The sequence below is a fragment of the Pseudophryne corroboree genome, chromosome 4, assembly GCF_028390025.1.
Source record: "Pseudophryne corroboree isolate aPseCor3 chromosome 4, aPseCor3.hap2, whole genome shotgun sequence".
Lineage (NCBI taxonomy): Eukaryota > Metazoa > Chordata > Amphibia > Anura > Myobatrachidae > Pseudophryne > Pseudophryne corroboree.
Window position 1 is genome coordinate 839502987 of NC_086447.1, and position 19902 is coordinate 839522888.

Sequence of the window (19902 nt, forward strand, 5' to 3'; positions counted from 1 at the left end):
GAAAGTGAAGAAAGATAAAATATGTGAGGTTATGTGTGTGCTGTACAGGGAGGATATACTTACATACGGAAGCATTGAAGGTTATGAGGGTGGGTCCGGAATTTGATAAGCTTGTCTGAAGAGGTGAGTTTTAAGGGAACGCTTGAAGGTTTGAAGACTAGAGGTGAGTCTTATTGTGCGTGGGAGGGCATTTCACAGAGTTTCCACAGCCTGGGAAAAGGCTTGCAATCTTGAGTGGGACTGAGCAATGCGTGTGGATGAGAGATGCAGATCTTGTGCAGAGTGGAGAGGTCGGGCAGGGAGATATTTTGCAAACAGATGTTTGTTGGTGCAGTTTGGTAATAGCCTAGTACCGGTAACCAGTGGAAGGACTGACAGAGGAGATCCACAGACGATCAACATCTAGCAAGTGAGATCTGCCTTGCAGCTGCATTCAGAATGGATTGTAGTGGTGAGAGTCTGATTTTGGTAAGACCAGTAAGAAGACGATTGCAATAATCAATGTGGGAGATGATGAGAGCATGTAGCAGAGTTTTTGCAGTGTTTTGTGGATATGTTTCTTAGATGTATGAATGAACATGATTTTGAGACCGATTGAATGTGGGACAGTTCAGAGTCAAAAATGACACCTAGGCAGCGAGCTTGTGGGGTAGGGTTGATTGTTGAGTTATCAACCATGATAGAGATATCAGGTTGGTAACTATAAGTGGCCCATGGAAATATAATAATAATAATTCCTGTTTTGGAAATAATATGTTTGAGGTGGCGAGATGACATCCAAGATAAAACGGCAGAATGGCATTCAGTGAAACGCACCAAAACGGATGGTGACAAATCTGGGGAGGATACAGATGATACTGAAATCTGAAAGAGCTAATTAGTTTGCCAAGAGATGTGGTATAGATTGAGAAAATAAGATTTTACTCACCGGTAAATCTATGTCTCGTAGTCCGTAGTGGATGCTGGGAACTCCGTAAGGACCATGGGGAATAGACGGGCTCCGCAGGAGACTGGGCACTCTATAAGAAAGATTTGGTACTATCTGGTGTGCACTGGCTCCTCCCTCTATGCCCCTCCTCCAGACCTCAGTTAGGATACTGTGCCCGGAAGAGCTGACACAATAAGGAAGGATGTTGAATCCCGGGTAAGACTCATACCAGCCACACCAATCACACCGTATAACTCGTGATACTATACCCAGTTAACAGTATGAAATACAACTGAGCCTCTCAACAGATGGCTCAACAATAACCCTTTAGTTAGTCAATAACTATATACAAGTATTGCAGACAATCCGCACTTGGGATGGGCGCCCAGCATCCACTACGGACTACGAGAAATAGATTTACCGGTGAGTAAAATCTTATTTTCTCTGACGTCCTAGTGGATGCTGGGAACTCCGTAAGGACCATGGGGATTATACCAAAGCTCCCAAACGGGCGGGAGAGTGCGGATGACTCTGCAGCACCGAATGATAGAACTCAAGGTCCTCCTCAGCCAGGGTATCAAATTTGTAGAATTTTTCAAACGTATTTGCCCCTGACCAAATTGCAGCTCGGCAAAGTTGTAAAGCCGAGACCCCTCGGGCAGCCGCCCAAGATGAGCCCACCTTCCTCGTGGAATGGGCTTTTACTGATTTTGGATGCAGTAATCCAGCCGCAGAATGCGCCAGCTGAATTGTGCTACAAATCCAGCGAGCAATAGTCTGCTTTGAAGCAGGAGCACCCATCTTGTTTGGTGCATACAGGATAAATAGCAAGTCAGTCTTCCTGACTCCAGCCGTCCTGGAAACATACATTTTCAAGGCCCTGACTACGTCCAGTAACTTGGAATCCTCCAAGTCCCTAGTAGCCGCAGGCACAACGATAGGTTGGTTCAAGTGAAAAGCTGATACCACCTTAGGGAGAAACTGGGGACGAGTCCTCAATTCTGCCCTATCCATATGGAAAATCAGATAAGGGCTTTTACATGACAAAGCCGCCAATTCTGACACACGCCTGGCCGAAGCCAAGGCCAATAACATGACCACTTTCCACGTGAGATATTTCAGATCCACAGTTTTAAGTGGTTCAAACCAATGTGATTTTAGGAAACTCAACACCACATTGAGATCCCAAGGTGCCACAGGAGGCACGAAAGGGGGCTGAATATGAAGCACTCCCTTCACAAAAGTCTGAACTTCAGGCAGAGAAGCCAGTTCTTTCTGGAAGAAAATCGACAGAGCCAAAATCTGGACCTTAATGGATCCCAATTTTAGGCCCATAGTCACTCCCGACTGTAGGAAGTGCAGAAAACGACCCAGCTGAAATTCCTCTGTTGGGGCCTTCCTGGCCTCACACCACGCAACATATTTCCGCCAAATACGGTGATAATGGTTTGCGGTTACTTCTTTCCTGGCTTTTATGAGCGTAGGAATGACTTCCTCCGGAATGCCCTTTTCCTTTAGGATCCGGAATTCAACCGCCATGCCGTCAAACGCAGCCGCGGTAAGTCTTGGAACAGACAGGGCCCCTGCTGTAGCAGATCCTGTCTGAGCGGTAGAGGCCATGGGTCCTCTGATATAATTTCTTGAAGTTCTGGGTACCAAGCTCTTCTTGGCCAATCCGGAACCACGAGTATCGTTCTTACTCCCCGCCTTCTTATTATTCTCAATACCTTTGGTATGAGAGGCAGAGGAGGGAACACATAAACCGTCTGGTACACCCACGGTGTCACTAGCGCGTCCACAGCTATCGCCTGAGGGTCCCTTGACCTGGCGCAATATCTCTTTAGCTTTTTGTTGAGGCGGGACGCCATCATGTCCACCTGTGGCCTTTCCCAACGGTTTACCAACAGTAGGAAGACTTCTGGATGAAGTCCCCACTCTCCCGGGTGTAGGTCGTGTCTGCTGAGGAAGTCTGCTTCCCAGTTGTCCACTCCCGGAATGAACACTGCCGACAGTGCTATTATGTGATTTTCCGCCCATCGGAGAATCCTTGTGGCTTCTGCCATCGCCATCCTGCTTCTTGTGCCGCCCTGTCGGTTTACATGGGCGACTGCCGTGATGTTGTCTGACTGAATCAGTACCGGCTGGTTTTGAAGCAGGGGTTTTGCCTGACTTAGGGCATTGTAAATGGCCCTTAGTTCCAGAATATTTATGTGCAGGGAAGTCTCCTGACTTGACCATAGTCCTTGGAAGTTTCTTCCCTGTGTGACTGCTCCCCAGCCCCGAAGGCTGGCATCCGTGGTCACCAGGACCCAGTCCTGTATGCCGAATCTGCGGCCCTCTAGAAGATGAGCACTCTGCAGCCACCACAGTAGAGACACCCTGGTCCTTGGAGACAGGGTTATCAGTTGATGCATCTGAAGATGCGATCCCGACCACTTGTCCAAGAGGTCCCACTGGAAGGTCCTTGCATGGAACCTGCCGAATGGAATTGCTTCGTATGAAGCCACCATTTTTCCCAGGACTCGTGTGCAGTGATGCACCGATACCCGTTTTGGTTTTAGGAGGTCTCTGACTAGAGATGACAGCTCCTTGGCTTTCTCCTGCGGGAGAAACACTTTTTTCTGTTCTGTGTCCAAAATCATCCCCAGGAACAGTAAGCGAGTGGAAGGAACCAGTTGTGACTTCGGAATGTTTAGAATCCAGCCATGCTGTTGTAGCACATCCCGAGATAGTGCTACTCCGACCAGTAACTGCTCCCTGGACCTCGCCTTTATAAGGAGATCGTCCAAGTACGGGATAATTAAAACTCCCTTTTTTCGAAGGAGTATCATCATTTCTGCCATTACCTTGGTAAACACCCTCGGTGCCGTGGACAGTCCAAACGGTAGTGTCTGGAATTGGTAATGGCAATCCTGTACCACAAATCTGAGGTACTCCTGGTGAGGAAGGTAAATGGGGACATGCAGGTAAGCATCCTTGATGTCCAGGGATACCATGTAATCCCCCTCGTCCAGGCTTGCTATAACCGCCCTGAGCGATTCCATCTTGAACTTGAATTTTTTTATGTATGTGTTCAAGGATTTCAAATTTAAAATGGGTCTCACCGAACCGTCCGGTTTCGGTACCACAAACAGTGTGGAATAGTAACCCCGTCCTTGTTGAAGTAGGGGTACCTTGACTATCACCTGCTGGGAATACAGCTTGTGAATGGCCTCTAGCACAGCCTCCCTGCCCGAGGGAGTTGTCGGTAAGGCCGATTTGAGGAAACGGCGGGGGGGAAGCGCCTCGAATTCCAGCTTGTACCCCTGAGATACTATTTGAAGGATCCAGGGATCCACCCGTGAGCGAACCCACTGATCGTTGAAATTTTTGAGGCGGCCCCCCACCGTACCTGGCTCCGCCTGTGGAGCCCCACCGTCATGCGGCGGATTTGGAAGAAGCGGGGGAGGACTTTTGGTCCTGGGAACCTGCTGTGCGTTGCAGCTTTTTCCCCCTTCCTCTGCCTCTAGACAGAAAGGACCCGCCTTTTCCCCGCCTGTTTTTCTGGGGCCAAAAGGACTGTACCTGGTAATACGGCGCTTTCTTAGGCTGTGAGGGGACATGGGGCAAAAATGCTGACTTCCCAGCTGTAGCTGTGGAAACAAGGTCTGAAAGACCATCCCCGAATAACTCATCACCCTTATAAGGCAAAACTTCCATGTGCCTTTTAGAATCTGCATCTCCTGTCCACTGCCGAGTCCATAAGCCTCTCCTAGCAGAAATGGACAATGCACTTATTCTAGATGCCAGCCGGCAGATCTCCCTCTGTGCATCTCTCATGTACAAGACTGAGTCTTTTATATGCTCTACGGTTAGCAATATAGTGTCCCTGTCTAGGGTGTCAATATTTTCCGACAGGGAATCTGACCAAGCAGCAGCAGCACTGCACATCCACGCTGAAGCAATAGCTGGTCTCAGTATAACACCAGTGTGTGTATATATAGACTTTAGGATAGCCTCCTGCTTTCTATCAGCAGGTTCCTTTAGGGCGGCCGTATCCGGAGACGGTAGTGCCACCTTTTTAGACAAACGTGTGAGCGCTTTATCCACCCTAGGGGGAGTTTCCCAACGTGACCTATCCTCTGGCGAGAAAGGGAACGCCATTAGTAATTTTTTTGAAATCACCAATTTTTTATCGGGGAAAGCCCACGCTTCTTCACACACTTCATTTAATTCTTCAGATGGGGGAAAAACTATAGGTAGTTTTTTCTCCCCAAACATAATACCCTTTTTTGAGGTACCTGGGTTTATATCAGAAAGGTGTAATACCTCTTTCATTGCCTCAATCATGCAACGAATGGCCCTAGTGGACATTAAATTTGACTCATCGTCGTCGACACTGGTATCAGTATCCGTGTCGACATCTGTGTCTGCCATCTGAGGTAGCGGGCGCTTTAGAGCCCCTGATGGCCTTTGAGTCGTCTGGGCAGGCACGAGCTGAGAAGCCGGCTGTCCCGTATTTGGCATGTCGTCAAATTTTTTATGTAAGGAGTCGACACTTGCACGTAATTCCTTCCATAAATCCATCCACTCAGGTGTCTGCCCCGCAGGGGGTGACATCACATTTACAGGCATCTGCTCCGCCTCCACATAAGTCTCCTCATCAAACATGTCGACACAGCCGTACCGACACACCGCACACACACAGGGAATGCTCTTAAAGGAGACAGGACCCCACAAAAGCCCTTTGGGGAGACAGAAAGAGAGTATGCCAGCACACACCAGAGCGCTATAATAATGCAGGGACTAACTGAATTATGACCCTTTATAGCTGCTTATAGTATTAAACTGCGCCTAAATTTAGTGCCCCCCTCTCTTTTTTACCCTTTCTGTAGTGTAGACTGCAGGGGAGAGTCAGGGAGCTTCCTTCCAGCGGAACTGTGAGGGAAAAATGGCGCCAGTGTGCTGAGGGAGATGGCTCCACCCCTTTTTCGGCGGACTTTTCTCACGCTATTTTTTGTATTCTGGCAGGGATAATTACCACATATATAGCCTCTGGGGCTATATATTGTGGTTATTTTGCCAGCCAAGGTGTTTTTATTGCTGCTCAGGGCGCCCCCCCCCCCCCCCAGCGCACTGCACCCTCAGTGACCGGAGTGTGAAGTGTGTAATGAGGAGCAATGGCGCACAGCTGCAGTGCTGTGCGCTACCTTGGTGAAGACTGAAGTCTTCTGCCGCCGATTGCCGGACCATCTTCATGCATCTGGCTCTGTAAGGGGGACGGCGGCGCGGCTCCGGGAACGAACACCAAGGACGGGTCCTGCCGTCGATCCCTCTGGAGCTAATGGTGTCCAGTAGCCTAAGAAGCCCAAGCTAGCTGCAAGCAGGTAGGTTCGCTTCTTCTCCCCTTAGTCCCTCGTTGCAGTGAGCCTGTTGCCAGCAGGTCTCACTGTAAAATAAAAAACCTAAATTAAACTTTCTTTCTAGGAGTTCAGGAGAGCCCCTAGTGTGCATCCAGCTCAGCCGGGCACAGAAATCTAACTGAGGTCTGGAGGAGGGGCATAGAGGGAGGAGCCAGTGTACACCAGATAGTACCAAATCTTTCTTATAGAGTGCCCAGTCTCCTGCGGAGCCCGTCTATTCCCCATGGTCCTTACGGAGTTCCCAGCATCCACTAGGACGTCAGAGAAAAGCACTTAAGACTGAGCTTTGCGGTACTCCCACTGATAGAGGTAGCAAAGAGGAGGTGAACTCAGAGAAATGAACACTGAAAGAGCAATTAGATACGTAGGATGAGAACCAAGAAAAGGACCGTGTCCTGAAGACATAGGGATTGTAGTGTTTGTAATGAGTAGAGAGTGGTCAACATCAGACGAATGTCATCCAAAAGCTGGACCATGGGCATTAGGTGAGCTAATATGACTTTTAAAATATATGTTTATCTTTTTTCAATTTTTATTTCATAGTTGAATGAAGGTTTCATAAAGCTAATTTAAAAACATAACTTGCTACAAATGACAGGACATCATTGCATGCGTTTGCATACATCTGCTGCAGCCATCAGAATATATTATTATGCTAATGTGACATTTCTAGGATGAAAAATTTTGAAACTGAAGACCTGGCGTTTTCATCGAAAAAAGGCTATGGGGACAACAGTGGATTGGCAGTCTATGTATCACAGGCTATTGATGCGTCTATCAAGTGGGATGACATTGAGTGGCTTAAAGGACTGACTTCTTTACCCATTGTAGCCAAAGGCATTTTACGAGGTCAGTAAAGATGTAGCCAGATGTGTTATTTTAAAGGGCAGCACACATGGGGTGAAATTAGCAAATCTAGCACCGGCAATAGCGCCGTGCGGAGCCGCGCATTGCTATCGCTGTGGGGCATACACAGGAGAGATCCATGCTTAAAATCTAAGCAATCTAGTCAGATTGCTTAGATTTTAAGAACGGATCTCTCAGAGTGTACCCTCCTTAAGTCTGAAATTATCATGCATTGCTGTACGGCATTATATTAAGTAGACTTTTTTTTTTAAATTTAGTTAAAAATTTAACGGTCTATTAAAGGGATAAATGTCCATTCTCCGGAGTATGGCTACCAGGCCAGGGATTCCAATTCCACTGCCCATGGGTGAACTGGCAGCTCCGGCTCACACTTATACAGATCCAGCAACCCTAGCTGTTGAAGTGGTAATACTCCATTTACTATGCTGTATATTTTTAATAAGAATAATAATAAATAATCTTATAATATTATTATTATGATGCAATCTATGGCAGTGGTTCTCAAACTGTGTGCTGTTGCACCCCGGGGTGCCTCAGGGCCTTTGCAGGGGTGCCCTGAGTCGGTGGTCCAGGACCAATTAAAATTATTTTTGGCCAAGGGGTGCCGTGAAAAAAATTCTGATACACTAGGGCACCGAGATTCAAAAAAGTTTGGGAACCACTGGTCTATGGTATTGCTGCACATTGATAAAATTGGTCCTTTAGTAACCGATTGGTTGGCACACAGCATACTGCCCTAATATACTGTATGCAGTACAAATATAATGGTTTTAATCCAGGCATGTACATTTGGCTCTGTAGCCAGGGCAGGGGAGTAACTATTGATTATATTTATTAAGTTATTGCTATAGTGCACACATATTCCACAGCGCATTACAAAGCATATTTCAGTCCCTGTCCCAGTGTAGCTTGCAATCTATATTCCCTATCAAATGTATACAGTAGGGCTATTTTTTGGTCAAAAGCCAATTAACCTGCAAGCATGTTTTTGGAGAGTGGATGGAAAGCCATGCAAACATGATAAGAACATATAAATTCCACAGATATGACCAGAATTGAATGCATGAGCTCAGTGTTGTGAGGCAGCAATGCTAACCACTACGCCATCCTTGCTGTTTTTTTCGGGCTCCATAGCAAAATGGAGCCCAAATTAACATTACTAGCGACAGAGCCCATCAGACAGGCTGCCTGCCTCTTCTTGCTGTGGGCTGCTCACTGGGTGCTGCTCTGCTATTAATTTTCTGTCGGTGACACACTGGTAGGAACTCAAGAGCCCTGCTGCCTACGGTGAACTCAAGGGAGATGACGGTACATATGACAGCTATCTGGTCACTGAGGGGCCTTTTATGTAATTAGGTGTTGGTCAGTGAGCATGTTGTAATTCAGGACATGCTCACACTGCTAAAGTAAGTGTCAACTTTAACCACGTGCCTGGCACTAACATATGCTGATGACGATCCGTGCTTCGTGCCCCACGCTCGGCTGTGCTCTGTGAGAGGGTGTTGCTATACCACGGTGGTGGGTGGTATATATTAAAAATAAAAAAAATACATATATAATGGCTCATGGGGAGGCGGGGAGACTAAACTGGGGGCCCATAGACACTGGAGGTGATGGTGGTGACTCTGCCGTTGGGATATATTACCACTAAGGGGGTTGGGGTTTGATAATGCAAGAGATCTTATACCACTACGGGGGCTGTTTCTTGTGGGGATGGAAAGCAAAATTACAATTCGGGTCTATGGACACAGGGTGGGGTGAAAAACACCTACTACAGTAGGTATAATTTTTTCTTAAATAAAATATTTAAGTATATTTTTGAAAATACTTTTTAACTTTATTATATAAAAAAAAGTCACAATTTCTGAGCGGTTTTGGTTAAAAAATGTGTTAGTTAAGTGGTGAAATAGTCTCCCTGCTATGTTTCAACCAAGTATTGTTTTAATTAATTTTGAGGTTACAATGACATCATCATTTTGAATTCAGAGTAGAGATAACTGACGTCCTTTCTGTTCCAGCTGATGATGCTAAAGAAGCTGTTAGACGTGGCGTCAGCGGCATCCTGGTGTCCAATCACGGAGCTCGCCAGTTAGATGGTGTTCCCGCTACAGTGAGTGTTAGCGCTTACATTAATGTCTGAAGACCATGAGGGACATTCCATAGTCACTGACGAGTATTTCATTTTATACTCTATGGGGGTAATTCAAATGTTTGAAAAGTTAGGTGTCTGTTTTTTCCTGTCTATTAGATAGAAAAAGGCAGACACCCAACTGCCTTTTCAAACATTTGAATTTCCCCCTATTAGTAAATAAAAGAACCAAACCTACAAATTCCTCGTCAGAAAATGTATGTGATGTATGTTATTGTGGCCACTTGCTCATATGTTTTTTTTCTGTGCTCATACATTTTCCACTTACACCCTGGGTCCCACTTTGTCTCCAGACCTGTCAGACAGTTCAAGTTTTTAGGATCTTTCCCAAAAAAAATATAGATTTTTTTTGGAGATAAATTAATAACTATTAATGATAAAACCATCTGTGGGTGATTGAGGAGATTCTCTAACGGAAAATCAAGATAGTCCCAGATTAACCAAATTTATTTGGGTAGCAGCTATTGTCTGGGTCCCAGTAAAATTGGGGTGTGTGGCCAAATCATGGAGGTGTGGCCAAATCAGGAGGAAGGGGGGGTTGGGTGTTGGGAGGACCAAGACCCCTCTAACAAGGCTCAGTCAGGGTAATTACTTAGTACCCATCCCCCCCCCTCTGCGCCACTGGGCTTATACAGACGCACCAGGTGGTATTACAGCATCTACAGTGGGCATCTTAGTCCTCGTGCATTTATACACATGGATGTACACCAGGGAAGAATATTTTAGCGACATTTACATAAAGTCACTGATGGGTGGCCGCCAGAAGACGTATCCACAGCTATCTCTGCATCCACCTCTAAATCTAAATCTAAGTCTAGGTGTAGACAAACTTAGAGGGTGCAATTCCAAACCTATTGATGTGGTGCCAGACGTCACCAGCACATTACCCTCATTGCTCTAGCCAATCATCCTGCATGCCTCTCTGATAATTATGAGCCAGTCATATTAGAAAGTGTATAGAAATCTTCTTTACTCTACAGATTGACGTGCTGCAAGAAATAGTGGCAGCAGTAGAAGGGAAAGTGGAAGTGTATCTAGATGGCGGAGTGAGGAAAGGAACAGACGTTCTGAAGGCTTTAGCTTTGGGTGCTCGGGCAGTTTTCATTGGTCGGCCTGTATTATGGGGCTTGGCATACCAGGTACAGTAGCACTAGCTATAGAGTGTATGTACGATTAGTAAACTGCATATGCTTCAATGGAACTACGATGGAACTGCGGATTTAAACTGGTCATTTTAATGTTTTTGGACGATGCCAGGGAGAAGACGGTGTGAAAGAAGTCCTTGACATACTAAGGGAAGAATTTAAGCTGGCAATGGCTCTTACAGGTATGTAAAACTATTTATTCTTTGCAAGTTACTGACACATAAACAAGGATAAACTCAGGATAATATATATCAGGTAGGTAGGGTTTATATATCTCTCACTTACCTGCAGCACTTCTCTTTGGGAGCCAGGTAAAACACATGAATAGGCCCCAGGGGTTGGAGCAAAAATGATACCTGCGAACCACAGCATTACACCGCTAAGGGGTGGGACCCCGAGGGTGGTCAGTCAGGGAGGGTTTCTAAGTACTCAGAAAGGTATGCGGTTAAAATACCGCCCGGCGGTATCCCGCCGGTCACAATACCGATGCCGTAATCCCGACAATGCTACTATCCCACTGCCGGAATACCGCCGAGGTAGGTGATTCTCCCTCTGTGGGTGTCCACGACACCCATAGATGGAGAATAGTGCGTGCAGCATGGAGCCCGCAAGGGGTCTCAATGCGCTCACCCCGCTGCCAGCATTCTGGCACCCAGGATGCCAATGTCGGTATAGTGACATTCAGCATCCCTTACATCGGGATCCCATACCTCTGAAACCCCCCCTCCCCTCCCCCGTATGCAAACTGAGCAACAAAAACTTTTACAATTTTCAAATAGAGATTATACAAATGCAAAACAATATACATATAAACACAAAACACATTAATAATTAATTTCTGTGTCTTTGATGTACACTTCATTTATTTATCACTATTACTTTGACTATCAAAAAAAATATAACTATAAAAACTATTAAAAAAATCTTTCTTTCTTTTTATTCAGTCATTATATCTACTGACAGTTTCTAACCTTGATTGCGGTAAACTGTTGGCTCACCTACTTTGTTACATAAACTCAAGACTATGAATTGTTTGTGGTGGCTTTGACACTATCAGGCCTATTAATCAGTTATCTCAAAAAGTCCTGGAAATTATAATTTCTTATCAATGCATACAGGGCATATGTGCCGACTTTATGGCTGCTCTCTCCGGGAGAGAGCAGCCAGGTCGGCTCAGCAGCGGGCGGGCAGTGACGTGACGTGCAGAGGGGGGCGGGCCAGAGGCGAAACGGGACATGGCGGAGGCGGAATGGGGACGTGGCTGCGTCATGTAAGCCATGCCCCCACTGTGTAATGCCGTAATTACCGGCATTATACAGCAGGGGGCGTGGCTATAATGACGCGATTCAACAAGAATCGCGTCATCGCCTGCCCGGACCGCCCACTTTACTCGCTAAGTGGGCGGCCGGGCAGGGGGGGACCCCTGAAATCGGGAGACTTGCCTGCTCTTCTGGGGGGCCAGGAGGGTCACCAAATTTTTGGGAGCCTCCCGGCCATTCCGGGAGAGTAGGCAAGTATGATACAGGGTCATAGGGAGTGGTGTGCAAGTGGTGCCGTCACACAGGGCGCAGGGGCCGTCGCTGCACCACGGCCTCTGCATCTGGTTAGCGGTAGTGCTGCTTCAGTGTTGTATGCGATTGTTTCCACAATATATGCAGTGCGTCAGTATGTAAGATGATCTCCACAAAAGGACACATGCTCCTCTCTGCATCGCCTCTTATATGACTAGGTGGGGCAACTGTAGTGATCTCTGGAGCAATGTCATGAAAACAAAGGTAATTAGCAGCAGCTATGACATGACATAATGACCAGTGCAAACATGAAGTCATGAAAGCTCAGCTTGTATGTTACTGATGAGCTCCAATAAGGGAAAAGCAACTACTTACCTGCAAGCAGTGATGGATTTTTGCAAGACTGCAGCCCCCCCATGTAAAATCCGCCACCCAGCTCAGTGTCAGTGAAGCCAGATGCAGTCCATGACTGCACTGGCTTCACTGTGACTGGCAGTGACTTCCTATTGGAAGTCCTACCTGTCAGTCACAGACACACAGAGCAGTCCCATTAGGAGGTGTTTACTCCCTCCGGGACTGCCAGACCAGTGTGCGATAAGCATTGAGCACTGCGGTGTCTGCGCATGTGCTGGTGTAAGAGGTGCGGCGGTGCGTGTGGTGGTGCCTGCTGCCGTACAGGTGTAGCTTCGGTACTCACCAGGCGCCGCTCTCTCTCACCTTCAGGTACCGGAGCCTTCAACGGACCTAGTAATCTTCAGTCGGATCCGGACACGACGATTCCCTCTCGGAGCTGACCAACGACCGAGCTGAGGAGAAAATAGTTTACCTTAAGGGGGGTATCAACCCTTCTTCCACCGGAAAAGGGGATACCCCAGGGGTGACAGCGACCTTCACCGGTTGGGTGAAAGGTCATCACTGGCACAAAGCCTCAGCCACCCAGATTTCACACACTCGCGCTCTCGCACGTAGTGTGATGAAGGGGATTCTCACGTCCGTGAGCAATCCCTATTCCGGCGCTCGGGGACAGACAAGGGACAAACGCACACAGATGCCACTCACCGTCAGTTCCGCACTGCGAACGTCTTCTTCTCTTACAGGTCCCTGTAAGGAGGCAAACAAACAAGCAAACAGCCGTGCAGGGCCTAACTCTAACCTAGTGTCACACCCCTATACTAACTACAACGGCAGAGCCCTCAAACTAGCTCTGTGGGTGTGGTGCAACAAAACTAAACACACTTAACAAGCTCATACTTTGCCCCGCACGGTAACAACATACATCACGATACACAGTGCACGCAACTAACACGGTGCTATCCCTTTAGGTACCCAACTCAGAACACCCAGTAGTGGGGGCCGCACAGCTCACCCACCTCCCGTACTCTCTTTCCAGGGCTCAGGCCGAGCGGGCCTGCCTGCCTAAACACCTTGGGGTGAATTGGGCCTAGTGCCCAGTGCCACCTCTATTCACTTTGGGGGAACCACTTATTTATTGGGCCTAGCGCCCCCTATTTGCACACGGACCCGAGGCCCGACTTTAACCACGGGCCTAGTGCCCGCCTATCTCGTCCCTCATTGGGTGACCTGGGCCTGGTGCCCAGGGTCACCTTATGTTACCCTAATTAGCCAAAATACACTAGGGCCTAATGCCCTCTAATGTCCCCACAGGCCTATTGCCTGGATTGCCGCTCGGGCCTAATGCCCGCCTATCTTGCGCCACGGGTGACTAAATGTGGCCGCGGGCCTAGCGCCCGGTTCTAACAGGGCCACGAGCCCGACAATGTGCCCACGGGCCGGGAGGCCCCGACTACGTGCCCACAGGCCGGAAGGGCCTGACTGTGCCCACGGGCCTAATGCCCGAACACCCGGTGGTCTAGGGGGGAGCGGGTACAGGGGCACCTGAGAAGGGCCTACCTGACCCGCTGGGAGAGGCACCAGGGGGGAGCTTCGTCAGCTCTCTTACTTTCCATCCCTGGTGACCTCTCCGGCGCTCTTTTTCAATCTTCGGCCGCTGGCCCGTCCTGGCCAGCGGCGCCGCCGTCGCCTTGCCGCGTCCAGCCACCGCTGGACATCTTCTTTTCTGAGCCTGGAGTCTTCCGGCCTCTTCCGCGGCCACCGGAGCTCTTCTTTCCGCGGCCGTCGTCATCTCTCCCGCGCCGACTTCCTCCTCTGGGTCCCGGCCGCTTCTTCTTCCGTGCTCTTCCGTGCTCTTCCGCGAGCTTCTGGTCCTCTTCGGCTCCCGCCCGGCGTCTGACGTCAGACGCCGGGGGCGGGGCCTATGACGCGGTGAGCGCCGATTGGCTCGCTGCGCCCGCCTCTGATTGGCCGGCGCCCCGCGAGCCGCGATTGGCTTGCGGACGGCGCCGGATTCGAAAAGCCGCGGGCGGCGCTTCTGATTGGCGGCCAGAACGGCGCCAAGTTTAAAGCACCGCCGCCACGCCGCTACCCGCCGACAGCCTGGTGCAGGGAAACATCCGATCCCTGCACCAGACACCCGCCGCCGCACACCCAGCGCTGGGGACAGACAAGCTGCCCCAGCGCTGTCCACAGCCAGGGACAGCACCTCGGATGTGCCCACAGGGCACATCTCTACACTGGATCCGGAACCGCCGGATTCATTGCGCAGGTGCTAGGACCCGGGACTGGCTGTCTCCTCTCCAGACACGGGGGTAACAGCAGCCCCCCTAGAAAAATGGAAGTAGGAGCTGCCGCTGTCTGCAAGCATTGGCATATCTAAACAGAGTGCAAGGTGTGCCATGCACACGGGCTCATGGGTCCAGGGCAGCCCACACGCACACGCTGTACCTATATAACTATACTTACAGTGCCTAGCAGGAGTCCTGCATTGCCTGGTGCTGCAGTGCAGGAGAGATCACTGTGAAAATAGTGTGGCAGCCATTTTCCAGTAGATTTGCGTATGTGCAGTAGAGAAAACACTGTGAGCATGGTGCAGGTGCCATATTCCCGGAGTCTGTAGCAAATTGTTATGAACATGTGAATAATATCTTAATAAAGAACATCTTTTTAGATGTTTATCTTAAGAAATCCGGCTCAATGCAAAATAAATTGAGAACGAAATTTTTTTTTTTTTCCCCAAGAGAGCTTCATCCTAATTAGCTTTAAATGCATTCATGCAGTGACTAGAATAGGTAATACACGTGTAATACCTTAAAAGCCAGTATTACTCAGCCGGTTAATTAAAACTGGATTTGTGGCAAATTCAAGCTTTCCAGACACCATTCACGGAATCATGTTACCCAGGACCAAAGTCTTCAGGTAATGACTGACACGTTAAACAATTCAAACATCAGGCTGTTTTATTATTATTACATTTTCTTATTTAATCTCTTTGTTGAAAGCAAGTTCTTTGAAGTTATGTTTTAATCTCATCAAAGACAAGACTGCCAATAAACAACTGTGTGTGTGTACTAGTAATTCATTACTGTAGCCTTTCCCTTTGTTTGCTACTGTAATCTACTGTCTGTCCTCGTTGTGTAGATAGAACACTGATTAACATTGTACATAGGGCCTAATTCAGGTCGAATTGCAAATTCTGCTAAGTAGCAGAATTTGCAATCCTTGTGATCGCATGGGGGGGGCCACCCATCGCAGGGCAAAGCTGCCCAGCATGCTGTCCGCGCCCCCCCCCCCCTTGATCGCAGAAATTAGGGTTGCCTCAGGAGGCCCGAAGTCATACGCAGCTGCCGCAATCGCACCAACGCCACGCTCCCCGTTTAGATGACCCAGATCGCAGATTTCCCGTCACCCCCCCCCCCCCCCACCAACACGCTCCATCTCCTAAGAAACGGATCGTTTGCCCCTGCACATGTGCCCGCATCCTTTTCGTAATTTTTGCGGTTGGATCGCCTATTGCGATCCTACCTGAATTGGGCCCATTGAAGCCAAAATAAAATATACTTGTCCGAAGATAAATCAGATTGGAAAGAAACAATACAGGGGTGATTCAGTTCAGCACAGTGCTTCCTGAAGGGTTGGGTGAATTACTTTGAGACATGCAGCTTCGCTAAGTTTCCTGCGCATCCCATAGAGGTAGACAGGAATATTAGCATGCTTTGGCTATCACAGGGGACAGTATTGTGCACATCTGGACATCATAATTAGAGGGAATATTTATTATAACTATTCTGATTGCCATTCCTTTTCTCTTCAGGTTGCTGTTCTGTGAATGAAATAGGGAAGTCACTTGTTCGAGAAAGCCGCTTCTCTTCTAAAATGTAGATAAGTCAGCATAAAGAAAACTTTCCTTTCAGAAAAGTTGAACTTACTGCAGAACAACCAGAAGGCAATATGTCAGTCATACAAGACAAAGTATAGGAAAAGATTCATTTGCATTGCTTAAATATTTAATTTTTCTGTTATGCTCTGTGTATTTATTTTGAAATGTAATAAATACTGATATTACCCTGCTTCAATTGTTAATATTGCCGATATTTTGAAATCTATTTCCTGGTAAATGGAATTTAACACCATCCTCATAGGGCTGCGTACAAAAAAGGCGAGTCTAGGTTAAGATCGGGCAACAAGGGGGGTGAGTTCAGCTGCCGCTGCTGGTGTCGGCGCAACAGCAACTTGACCCCCTCATGGCTGATTGAATTGACCCTTGTTAATGTCAACATTTCGCTTGTTGATATAACGCCCATGCAGGCTCGGCGCAACCCGCTCAGCAAAGGGATGCACAGCAGGTAGGCACCAGGCTGGAGAGGCGCTTTCCCTGCTCTGCATCCCTGAGCTGTCCCTGCTGCTGCGGCTGCCTATGACAGGCAGCAGCGCTGGCAGCTGTGTGGATATCGGATATGATGGCAGCATACAGTAGATATGAGAGGGCCAGCCTTCAGCACCCCCCCCCCCCAATTAGAATGCAGCAAGCTCTGCCCCCTCTCTCATATTGCTGCTGCCGCCGGCCACTCACCCTAGAGTCCTCACAGCTGCAGGTGTCAGCGCACAGTCCGTGTGCTGAAACGGGTAGCACTTTAGACAGAAACTCGGCATTCCAAACGGGCGCTGATGGTCGCGGCTCTGAGTGAGTGCAGTTGGTCAATGTGCAGGAGGAGGGAACGTGGGCGCAAGCAGCTGTATTAACATACACTTAACTCCAGGTCACCATGGAAACCGCACACTACTATGAGGCAACAACAGTGGAGTGGGACACAGTAGAGGGACCTGTTAGGATTCTGGGAGGTGAGGTCACAAGCCATTTGGGACACAGCAACTTCTTACTGTGTCACCACCCTTGTGTTCTCACAGTGTAACCCCCCCCCCCCGTGTTCTGTCAGTGTCACACAACTCTTCTGCATCCTGCCCCAGTCACTATGTCACCTCCAGCCGTTGTCACCACCCTGTGTTCTGTCAGTGTCACACACACCCCTCTACATTCTGCCCCAGTCACTGTCACCCCACCCCCACGTGTTCTGTTATCGTCACTCCCTCTGTGTGTTCTGTCCCATCCAGTGGCACGACTTCTGTGTTCTGTCCCAGTCACTATGTCACCCCCCTCTGTATTCTATCCCAGCCATTGTCACCACCCTGTGTTCTGTCACTCCTCCCTGTTCTGTCACTGTGTTCTGTCCCAGCCACTGACACGACTCCTGTGTTATGTCCCAGTCACTATGTCACCCCTCTTTGTATTCTGTCCCAGCCATTGTGTCATCACCCCTGTGTTCTGTCCCAGTCATTGGGGGGAGTTCAAATGTTTGAAAAGTCGGTTGGGTGTCTGGTTTCTCCTGTCTATTAGATAGGAAAAACAGACACCCAACCGACTTTTCAAACAATTGAATCTCCCCCACTGTGTCAACCCTCCCGCCTGTGTTCCGTCCCAGTTACTGTATCACCTGCCCCCATCTGTGTCTGAGGGAGGGCGCAAATTTACAGTTTGCAGGAGGGCACCGGACACCATAGCACCGGCCCTGCACCCATGTCAACATTATGTATGTTAACATTAACACCATGGTAACATTCTGTCAACATTTTGTATGACACACTACATACTCACTCAGTTGTTTCAATTGCCATGTGATTCCATCATTTAGTGAGTGGACAACTGGTACAGCAGTCAGGGGCATTTTAACAGAGGGGGGGGGGGGGGCCTTGTGCAGACTCCCAGGGGCCCCCCTTTTCTGCATAGCACAGTAGACTCTGGCATTGCACCAGAGCCTACTGCACATGCTCAGATCTTCTGAAACATGGCATCAGCCATATTCCAGTGACAAATCACTACTGCGCAGGTGCGGTGGCCATTTTGCCGGTGATTTTTGTCCTGGCTGCAGCGCAGATGATGCGGGACCCCGGAAAGGTAAGTAATTAAACATGGGTGTAGTGTGTGCGATGTGGGCCCCCATGGCCCCAGGGGCCCGTGTACACCGCACTCACTGCACCCATTATAGGTGCTCAATGTACTGCAGTCATTGGCGTAAGTGGATTGCCTGACACACCGGATAATAGCACTTTATACATCCTGTGGAGAAAAAAATAAAGAAATAAATAAATAAATAATAATAATAATAATAATAACAACAATAATGAGAATAATAATGTTGTGCAAGTAAGTTCATTCCTAATTATTTGTCAGGCGATACAACTAATTAAAAATAAATACATGATTTAAATACTATGTAATAATAAGTAAACCCTTGAATATGCAGAAAGTGTTTTCCTAATTCTTCAGAAAATCCAGCATAAAGGGTGTTTCCAAGCTCCTGACCTGTGATTATTTATCCTGATTCGTGGTTATTTGCTGGGTACTCCCTTAGTGCTACCGTATGAGCAAATAGCTGTGTGTTCCAAATCACTCTGCATTGATTACATTTTCCAGGATTACGTGTCAGGATTTATCTTGTCTGTGTCGTTTTCCTAAACTGGCATCCAGTTACATACAGTATCTGGTGCTACTCTTCCTGTCTGTTTCATTTGTGTCCAATGTTGTCTCCTAGTTGCTGGAACACTGCCTTGAGGCTAGAAGATCTGACCTATAAAATAGGCAAAAGAAACACAAACAACAGGTCAATGCAAGTAATAAACAGAGCAAAATGCCCATTGGAATTATGCCTATATTTAAATAACCTATTTTACCCGCGTTCAAGACTAGTGAGTGCACCCTCCATTTGACTATTTATGTTTGGAGCTGACTAGCCCTTTTTGCAGGGTCATAACCAGCAATTTGTGGTCCCCATAGCAGCATATTGAAGAGGTCCCTATCCCAATGCTTCTTTAGAGACACCTCTCCATAGCATTCATTTTTTTGCCCCATAATAGTGCCCTAGTTCATTTTATGAACCATTGAAGTTCCCTAGTTTACATGTAGGGCTGAAGGTACACAGTATGACAAAGAGTATCCTCAATACACATTCTAACATACAATTTACCCAGTTCATATTATGCTACATTACAGTACCCCCTGTTCATACTGTACCTCATTTGAGTGCCCTCCAGTTTAAATTATACCATGTTACAATGCCCCAGTTCATCATATGCTAACCTATACTGCCTCCGTTTCATACTATGCCACATCAAAGTGGCCTCCAGTTCAATTTATGCCACATTACACTGCCCCCTTACCATTATAACAACCTCTACACACTCCTCTCACTGAAAATGTAATGTCACACAATACAGGCTGGGCAATGGATCAGATCCGGCTGCTTAGCAGGCAGATCTGGGAAATTGGTATGCAACTTTATAACCTGGGTCTTGGTCCACTAGGCCTCTGGGCCCTATAGCAATGGCACCCCTTGTACTCACTATAGTTACAGCCATGCCTTTTTGGGTTGCTACAAAATCCAAAATCAAAACATCAGTCTAATTTTGCCAAAACCACAACCAGAATATTGTTTACAATGCGTATCTCTATTTATAGAATATCAAAGAAATATTTTTTTCGCTCTGATTT

General features: G+C 47.8%; 1 protein-coding gene and 1 long non-coding RNA gene across 4 annotated transcripts in view; one reads left to right on the plus strand and one right to left on the minus strand.

Moving 5' to 3' along the window:
• The window catches only part of HAO1 (hydroxyacid oxidase 1), a 41298-nt gene extending 24872 nt beyond the window's left edge, over nt 1-16426 (plus strand). Inside the window, exons 4-8 of one of the 2 annotated variants that reach the window (XM_063918584.1) lie at nt 7004-7179; nt 9216-9307; nt 10327-10485; nt 10604-10673; nt 16171-16426. In XM_063918584.1, coding sequence (XP_063774654.1) covers nt 7004-7179; nt 9216-9307; nt 10327-10485; nt 10604-10673; nt 16171-16238 — 565 coding nt within the window. In that variant the 3' untranslated portion in view covers nt 16239-16426. The remainder of the gene's footprint in view (nt 1-7003; nt 7180-9215; nt 9308-10326; nt 10486-10603; nt 10674-16170) is intronic. The other variant, XM_063918585.1, reaches the window with a different exon arrangement.
• A 503-nt stretch (nt 16427-16929) lies between these two features.
• Nucleotides 16930-19902, minus strand: part of LOC134911821 (uncharacterized) — a 172737-nt gene continuing 169764 nt past the window's right edge. For both annotated transcript variants that reach the window (XR_010176871.1, XR_010176870.1), the window contains exons 2-3: nt 18718-18982; nt 16930-18471 (exon numbers count right to left, since the gene is read on the minus strand). This is a non-coding gene — a long non-coding RNA (uncharacterized LOC134911821). The remainder of the gene's footprint in view (nt 18472-18717; nt 18983-19902) is intronic.